Source organism: Cydia splendana, chromosome 15 (genome assembly GCF_910591565.1).
Source record: "Cydia splendana chromosome 15, ilCydSple1.2, whole genome shotgun sequence".
Taxonomy (NCBI): Eukaryota; Metazoa; Arthropoda; class Insecta; order Lepidoptera; family Tortricidae; genus Cydia; species Cydia splendana.
The window spans coordinates 12,039,707-12,047,741 of record NC_085974.1 but is presented as its reverse complement, the minus strand read 5'-3'; the positions used below and the strand labels follow the sequence as shown (position 1 = coordinate 12,047,741).

Here is an 8,035-nt window from a genome sequence, read left to right as displayed (position 1 = left end):
TAACTGACAGAACGGGATAGTCTTATGTATCTTTCAGTAGGAGTAGCAGCGAAAGAGCCATTATTGTTTGTCCTTGTCACAGTCTCACATTTCATTTGTTCCCCACCTTTTTTTTAGTATGGATAATGGTGGGCAACAAATGAATTCGACCAATCACAGTGTCGCATTTGCGTATGTTTTGTCCCTCACGGAGGCACGCGTATACCACTTATATACGATCCTACCTTCTATGGTCTAATCTAAGCTAACTTTGGACTGATTTGAATATAACAAAGTGAGGTAATATCATTATATTTTCATAAAAAATTTACATTGTCACACTTAATCGAATTTAAACTGTTGTGAGACATACTAACATTGAATAATTTTCCGGTTTAGACTCACTTGTCATGTCGCGCGAGTGACTAAAAACAAGTGAGTCTAAACCGTAAAATTATTCAAAATTGTCACACTTTGTATTTGTTAATGCCATGCAGACTATTTTGCGACTCTACCTACTCAATTTTTCGCACAATCTGATTCTGAAAATGAAATTCAAGGACATTGGCTCACCAATCCCAACAGAATATAATACTCAGTACTTATTCAATTTTGCTCATTTCGATTTGTGATCAAATTGGCAATTTGAGAGTTCCGTTTTGATTGGGCTTAAAAACACCTTATGTGGTCCCATACTAGCTGCAAATAAAATATTATACATAACCAGGGCTGCCAGATCGTAGAATTGGATACGAAATTCGTATAATCGAATTGTTTACAGTTGGTGCTATTATTTATTGAGAAATTTGGTTTGCCAGACTATATTTGCTCGGCTGTATGTCCAAATTCCTAAGTCATATGTTACCGAATAGTAAAAGAACAATTTCACTCAAACTGTCACTGTCAACTTGACTTGTCTTGAATGTCAACAGCTCAACGCTCAACAGTCGAGTCGGCTTGTTTGTATTTAAAAATTAATACTATTAATAAACAGCAATTACTGTCGTACTGTGTTGTAACTACGGTGCTATACCAATAAATAAATCCTCGGCAAAATGGCTCCAGGTAACTGCGTGGTGAAAGGCTGCAAAACAACACATTTCAACAAAGGTCTCGCCACAAACTTCCATCCGTAAGTTAAATTCTTGATTTACTGGCTGTAAATAACATAAATAATAAATGAATAAATACTGTGATTGTTATAAAGGTTGTAACTAAACATAACCTAAAATACTAGAATTAATTTATTTTCTTCCAACCTTTCTCGATTTCAGATGTCCAACTTCACTGGAAATGAGGAACAGGTGGTTACAAATTTTGAAGAATAGATGTACTATACTGGATTGGGCGAAAAGTAGAATTTGTTCAAAACATTTTGAGAATAAATACTTTGATGCCCAAAGAAAACTTAAACCAAACGCCATACCTACACTGTTCCCAGCAATGGGACCAGATACAGCTTCTAAGACTATTGTTAAGGTAAATATAATCTTCATAAATAGGCTACGTCAGCCACCTGAGAGCTCACGATCGTCGCTCTCACTAGACAGTGAATACCCAGTCGCCGAGGCCGAAACCGGCTAGGACAGGATGATGATGATGATGATGAATCTTATAAATTAGGAAATCAATAGTCAGTTGCAGAGATAGTTGATCCCCCTCTGCAAAATTCTATGCATGGGTCAGGGTGGTATTCCACCTATCCAATTTCTTTGTCCAATGTGTATTGCGTCTCACATTTTGCTTTTATGAGAGAGTGAGACGCACTGACACTGGACAGATGGAATACCACCCTCAGTTATCTCAAAATCAAATTAAAAATATCTTTATTGCCAGATTATGATACATTGATAATAGTAAAACATAGTATGGAAAATAAATATGCTAATAAATGCTAAGATCATACTTATGAACAAAGTAGGTATATTATTTTTTTAGCAAATAACTAATATGTACAAAACCTGTCCTGCAGCATTATGCCCTAGCTGTAAATTTTTGATGGGTTTTTGAATTGTATTCATGTAATAATACTTGTTTTTTACCTGATACTAATGTTGCAGAATCCTAACACTTCAAGCTCTAAGTTGGATAAGGCTCTCAGCAGGATGACACAGGCCGAACTCATGTCTGACGTCAAGTTAACTCTAGTTCGAATGAAAGAGCCCATTAACTTGAGTGAATTTGTCTATGATGACTTGAAATGTAAGCCTGATGCCCCAATGGAAGCTAAGCTGTGGGTATTGATCAAGAAACAAGAATATTTGAATAATATGCTGACCGAGGCAGTTGTGAAAAATAATAAAAACCTTGAAGTTCTACAGAAGAGTATGACTGATACTAAATCAGGCCGAAAAGATATGGAACACAGCATTGAGAACTATAAGTATGTTATTAAATGCTTACAAGAGAAACAAGCCACTTTGGAAGAACAGGTTGAAATACTGACTGCTGTGGAGTCTCGGTAATACAGTAATAATTACATTTTTTTTATACTTTACGCACTAGACAGACTGAATGTTCCAGTTATTTCATAAAGTGAAGAATGTTTTCATTTTGCATTAAATATTACAAACAAAGGACCATGGGCACTTTAGTATGGAGTCTGGTCCATATCCTCAATACTTATGAAACCTATGCCAAATGATAGCTTCAATGCTATCATTTATTTCATACTATGACAGTTAAGTCGAAGTTGCGGGCCAACATGGTCTTTTTTATATAAATAGAACCCAGTAAGGCAACGGTTTCACCATAGTATGTTTTATTATAATAGAAAGAAAACGACACGTTATGCATTTTATTATCATTGTATTTATATTAATCAAAAAATAACATAGGTATTATATAGGTATCTTCCTACCTACAATATTAAATATCTACAATTAAATCGTCTAGATGAAGTGCCGGTGGATTAAAACCCACTACCCACAATATAGAAATATAAAATGCATAACGTGTTGTTTTCTTTCTATTATAATAAACCATACTATGGTGAAACCGTTGCCGTACTGCGTTCTATTTATATAACATAAAAAAGACCATGTTGGCGCGCGACTTCGACTTAACTGTCATAATATGAAATAAATGATAGCATTGAAGCTATCATTTGGCATAGGTTTCATAAGTATTGAGGATATGGACCAAAATTACGCATTGTCCTTTATCTAATTTTGTTAAGTATTCTTTATAAAGTCTGCATCCCTAATTTGTACTATGACTGAGATAAATAAACACACAGATAATTATTGAACTCATTTTATTTAAAACTCCTTAGCTTCAGTCTTAAATCAATATTAAAATTGCCACTAATAAAATAAAACTATTTCCTTCTCATTTGTTTCTCAAGAATTTCTCTTAATTTTAATTTTTTGTTAGTTTTGTCAGCCAGGGGTCTACCAAGTGGCACAACTTCCATTTGTTGCAAACGGCGCCTGAATTTTTGGTAGAACTCAAGCACACTGGTGTCAGCCCACACATGCCTGGAATCAAAGTCTAATACTCGCAACGTGTCTAAACTCTGCGCCCTACTAAGAGCTACATAAGCCTGTCCAGCTTCAAAAATCTTTGATAGAGACATTTCCACGCAATCTAAAGTTAGACCTTGTGATTTGTGTATTGAAAATGCCCAAGCTAAATTCAATGGAATTTGTCTTCTGCACAGCAGATTTCCACTAGCATTCTTCACATACCAACGCTCAGACCTGGCTGTATACTCTTTTTTATTCTTAAATCTTACAACAGGATATCCTTCTTCAAATCTAACTACAACTCCTCTGGCTCCATTTACTAAACCTGAATTGACATTTATATTTTTGAGCAACATTACTTGTGCTCCTATTTTTAAGACCAATTTTGATGGAGCTATAGTTTGCATGTCTAGTGTTTTACTAGCATTATCACTATCTTGAGATGTAAACACTTTTTCTTCACCTTCCAAATCTTGCAATTTAGAGTTATTTATCATTTTAGAGTCATTTGTGTGAGAGCACAGTCTTGTTGCTAAAATTCCATCACTTTCAATCTTTTGTCTAGCAGTGCCTACAAGCCTGTCACTTATCTCTTTAGTCACTCTCCCTATTCTTATACTATTTAATATGGATATAAATTCTTGATCCTTTTGTCTGTGAACTTGCTTTAGTTCATAACACAGCTGTATACATTCATCCCAGCAGGCTGTTTGGAAACAGAATCTCTTTCCTGTCTGCCCCTTGTCAACTACTGGTGGTAATTGTAGGAAATCTCCACACAGTATGAGCTGTATCCCTCCAAAAGGTTTATCATTTCTTCTAACATGTCTTGCTACTGTTTCTAATTTCTGTAAATTTGAAAGGACAATATAATGTTAACATAATACAAAAATTAACAATGATAATAATGAAAATAAATGTTACACTAATTACCTCAAAGAACGCACCATCAACCATGGATATTTCATCAATGATTAAATGTTTACACTTTCTCCACTTTTGTGCAACAAGTGGCAGTTTCATTGCTTTCTCACACAAGTGTTCAATGGACCCGCTTCCATCTCCTATACCAGCAAATGCATGAAGTGTTGTCCCACCTGAAATAGCAATAAATATTATTATACTGTTCTAAACAATGTCAATTATGAATTAATAAAACTTCGCATTTTTAGTAATTTTACTCACCAACATGGCAAGCAGCAACTCCAGTAGAGGCAGTGGCTATTGTGACATCAGGAGGTAATGCTGCTACAATTCGTTTTAGCAAAAAGCTTTTGCCAGTTCCCGCAGATCCTGTGAAAAACACATTCTTCCCCCCAAGACAAGCTTCTAGTACTCTCTGCTGCTCTGGATTCAAAGAACTTGTTGTTGTAAGAGGTGATGGAGAATACAATTTTTTGGGTGCAGGGCCCCTTGTGGGTTCATCATGCTTTCGCTTTTTAGAAGGAGGAGAAGGTGTGGTTGTAGTCGACTTTGGAATTTTACTTTTAGCATTGTGTATATCAGCTACGGTTATAGGACTTATTTCCTCAAAAGACTGTGCTTTCCCACTGAGCAACTTAGCTCTCATAGATTGTTTAGACGGAGTCGTTGACGATGCTTCCTTATCTCCAGTCATCTTAACAAAAATGGTCCTTAAAAATGACACGAGATTTGTTGGCGGCGCGTTGGATATAAAGAGCGTGCATCCCGCCTCTTGGAACTTTACACTTGCCTTGCCTTCAGCCATGAACTTCTTGAACACGTTTATTCCTTTTAATGCCAGTCGAATGGCTGCGTGTTTTTCACTTGATATTTCCATATACATTTCTCGGAATTCATTACGAATAAGTCGAAGAGATGCAGTTCTGTAGTTGACCTTTTTCAATATGGATCCCTGAGGGGTCGTCCATTCTAATGTTGTTGCACAAGACAAAAACGAATCTCCACCCTCCATGGTTAAACTTGCGATTCAAACTAATGTTTTTATCTCATAAATTTTGAATTTAAAATAAAGAAACTGCAAGAATGCACAAACGTAGCGCCGCCGCCGCAATTTGCTTTGACAGATAACGGCCTGGCAGGTGACAGACGCCAACTGGGTCATTAACCCTACAACGGTCCAAATTACATTTCTGCAGTTAGTACTATTTTATCTCACATATCAACAATACTTTAAAATAAATAACTATAAATGAGAAAGATTGAATACGCAGATTAATATTTATTACAAGTGGAAGTTATGATTAAAATGAAAAAATAATACTACTCTAGTTTGGTCTAATTCGGACTGTAGAAATTTGGGTTTATAGCCCCCTCCAGACTATGCGCGTGAATCCCGGGCGAAGCCGCGAACGCGAGTGTGGAGTCGATTTCGCTGTCTGCGAAAATCGACTCCACACTCGCATTCGCGGCTTAGTGCCGCGATTCGCGCACGAGTGTGGAGGAGGCTTTAAATTTAAGGCCCCGTTCGCACGGCAGCTTTTTCAACGCGCGTTGAAAAAGCGTTTGAATGACGCAAATGGATAACCATGTATGTATTCACACGAAGGCGGTTTTTAAGCGCGGCGCTTTTTTATCGAGCACTGTTCGATTTTCGGCGTTGAGCGTTGGCGTCAAAATGAATAGAGCATACGGAACTCCGTGTATCTGTTCTCACAAGCGTTAAAAAAGCGCCGGCGCTGCTGTCAGTTGGCTGTCAAGTGTCAATTTTTGGTGTCAATCGTCAAGATTGTTATTAGTTTCACCTTAAAAATGTCAACTTATGCTTACAAATTCCTGAAATATTCAAGCTATATTCAAATAATACGTCGTAATAGCAAATAAAGTATGGCTTTGCTGAGATGCGTACGTGGCAGTACGACTCACAAGTGATTTTTAAGCGTTCATATGAACACAAATATTGGTAACGGTAAAAAAGCGCCAACGTCGGGTTTTAACGCAACGCTTTTTAAGCTGTCGTGCGAATGGGGCCTAAAGGCCCCATCGACGAGCGCTATTTCAACGCGCGTTATAAAAGCGCTTGAAATGCTTGAATTCGTCCGCACGCTTTAACGACCAAGGCTTAAAGTCAAAAATTCAACAACGCTTGATAAAAAGCGCCACCGCCGTCGTGTAAATAAATACACATGTATCCATTTTGTGTCATTCAAACGCTTTTTTAACACGCGTTGTAAAAGCGCTTGAATCTGTCCGCACTCTAAATTCGATTTAATGACCAAGGCTTAAAGTCGAAAATCCAACAACGCTTGATAAAAAGCGCCACCGCTATCGTGTGAATAAATACACATGTATCCATTTGTGTCATTCAAACGCTTTTTTAACGCGCGTTGTAAAAGCGCCCGTGGCAATGGGGGCTAAATGTAAGTACAAAGGAACGCTCGCGAAACAAAAGTCAAAATTTTAATACACCTACAGTAGGTACAGTCAGCAGCAGAAGTTGCTAAGCGGGCGAGGTGTTCAAAATTACCTTGACGCACTATTATTCTCTAAAAGCCCCCTCCAGACTATGCGCGTGAATCGCGGGCGAAGCCGCGAACGCGAGTGTGGAGTCTAGTTCGCTGATATGCGAAATCGACTCCAGACTCGCGTTCGCGGCTTCGCGCCGCGATTCGCGCACGAGTGTGGAGCGGGCTTAACAATAAAGTCCGCGTCAAGATAATTTTGAACCCTCGCCCGCTTAGCAACTATTGCTGCTGACTGTACCTATGTGCGAGTAAAAATATCGTAATGTGCTATAAAGGCCCCAGTACACAATGGACCATCGCCGGCCACTCCAAGGGACGCATTTATGCGTTAGAGGGAGCAAGTGATATTGCCATCTCATTCTACCGCATGGCTGCGTCCCTTGGAGTGGCCGGCGATGGCCCATTGTGTACTGGGGCCTTAACATAAACTACATCACAATACACAGAAAACATGCAAATATAATACACAGTTCGTAAAATAGGTTTTTTTTATTTTTTTTTATCTACGTATTTTAAAAGGAACCTTTATCAAACGGGACATGTCGACTCCGTTGGGCCTCTACATTATATGAGTTTCAATAAATGTTATACTAGTTATCAAAAAAATGGTACACTAATTTTGCAGTTTTAGCCAGGGGTTCCGCCAAAATCGACTGAAAAACCCCAACATCAATTTCTTTATAGTCCCCAGCTTCAAATAATTGTGCCCTCTTGACTCGAGTCCGGACACATTCCATTAAGAAGTGCTGTACATCTTCGACGGAGCCGCAGATATCGCAGTTGGGCGACTCTGCTTTCCCCATCAGATGAGCAAACTTATTTAATGGAATGTGACCGGACCGAAGCCTGTGGGCACGTGCAATATTCGCCCGGTTTAAGTCAGCTACTTCCCACCAGGGGATCCGAGGAGGCTCACATTAAAATAGGTAATATAGTAACTAGTAGGTAAGTACATTAATTACGATACAAGTGCGAAAAATGGGAAATTCGCAACGAGTGGCGATAAATTGAAACAATTGTTGCGAGTTGCGAATTATATAAGGCCCCATCTTAGGGCGGGCCCTAGGGCGGTAAAGTATCACCATATTATGTACTGTAATAGTACATTGTGTATTAAGGGCGGGAAATAAGAAATTACGAACG

At 38.3% G+C, this 8,035-nt stretch overlaps 2 protein-coding genes across 2 annotated transcripts; one reads left to right on the top strand and one right to left on the bottom strand.

Annotated features, from left to right (window-relative positions):
• Positions 1–936: 936 nt before the first annotated feature.
• LOC134797651 (uncharacterized) lies at positions 937–3,129 on the top strand. Its single transcript, XM_063769992.1, has 3 exons — positions 937–1,111; positions 1,254–1,458; positions 2,040–3,129. Exons 1-3 carry the CDS (start codon positions 1,035–1,037, stop codon positions 2,442–2,444), a joined length of 687 nt encoding a protein of 228 aa, XP_063626062.1. The 5' UTR covers positions 937–1,034; the 3' UTR covers positions 2,445–3,129.
• A 131-nt stretch (positions 3,130–3,260) lies between these two features.
• On the bottom strand, positions 3,261–5,463 carry LOC134797650 (ATP-dependent DNA helicase PIF1). Its single transcript, XM_063769991.1, has 3 exons — positions 4,632–5,463; positions 4,380–4,543; positions 3,261–4,294 (listed from the first exon to the last, which is right to left on the bottom strand). The coding sequence occupies exons 1-3, from the start codon at positions 5,380–5,382 to the stop codon at positions 3,299–3,301; spliced, it is 1,911 nt and encodes a 636-aa protein (XP_063626061.1). The 5' UTR covers positions 5,383–5,463; the 3' UTR covers positions 3,261–3,298.
• Between the last annotated feature and the right edge of the window lie 2,572 nt (positions 5,464–8,035).